Source organism: Gekko japonicus, unplaced genomic scaffold (assembly GCF_001447785.1).
Source record: "Gekko japonicus isolate JY-2015 unplaced genomic scaffold, Gekko_japonicus_V1.1 scaffold6355, whole genome shotgun sequence".
Lineage (NCBI taxonomy): Eukaryota > Metazoa > Chordata > Lepidosauria > Squamata > Gekkonidae > Gekko > Gekko japonicus.
The window spans coordinates 29,763-30,632 of NW_015166033.1; the positions used below are offsets into that span (position 1 = coordinate 29,763).

At 44.8% G+C, this 870-nt stretch overlaps 1 protein-coding gene across 1 annotated transcript in view; it reads right to left on the bottom strand.

The window, feature by feature from the left end:
- Positions 1-547, bottom strand: part of LOC107110715 (cathepsin O-like) — a gene marked incomplete at its 5' end in the record, with an annotated part of 8,856 nt that extends 8,309 nt beyond the window's left edge. Inside the window, one exon of the mRNA XM_015411511.1 lies at positions 380-547. Coding sequence (XP_015266997.1) covers positions 380-547 — 168 coding nt within the window. The remainder of the gene's footprint in view (positions 1-379) is intronic.
- Positions 548-870: the final 323 nt, after the last annotated feature.

Here is an 870-nt window from a genome sequence, read left to right on the forward strand (position 1 = left end):
ATGCAGCCGGGTGCAAGTGGAGGAGTGGGGAATCGAACCCAGTTCTCCCAGATTAGAGTCCATGCACTGAACCACGACACCAAACTGGCTCTCACACCAAACTGACTCTCTACCTAACTAACCATGGCTGCAGAGCAAATTCTGGACTACAAGACTGACCTTTGGTTTAATCCAGTAGATTAGTAATTCTGACAATTCTCAGAGTCGTCTCACAGGGTGTCTGTTGTGGGGAGGGGGAGGGAAAGGAGTTTGTAAGCCGCTCTGAGACACCTTTGGGTAGTGAAGGGCCGGGGTATAAATCCAATCTCTTATCTTCTTCTTCTTTATCAAAAACCTGTCACTCATTAACAGAGACTGTGGAGTTGTGCGAGGCCACTACCTGATTCAGCCAATTCAGAGCGCTGACAGTAGAGCCACCATTGCAACCGTTGTTGTTGTACGAACAATCAATGACCTGTTGTATGCTGAGTTCTTCCAGGACGTTCCCTTTCATTGCATAGGCAGACTCTATGCTGCCGACAACACTGAAAGCCCAACAGCCTCCACACTAGAAAGGAAACAACGTAAGAAAATCAGAAATCTTTACTAGTCCTGCTCATAAATTCCTATTTTTGCAAATATTTCAATATAGCACCCTAAAGCTATATTTGATGTTACACCCTGACTGTATTTGCTCAGCTATTGGGTTCTTCTGGGTTCCTTCCAGAAAGTCTATTTTTACTGCAGGTGGAAAGACTTCTGCGACGTTTTAATCTAGCATCTGTTGAAGCTTCTTTGCGGTTTTCCCATTAGCTACTCGTTGTAGAAAAGTTACCCTATACAATATGTTGTCGAAGGCTTCCAAGGCCGGAGTTCACTAGTTGCTGTAGA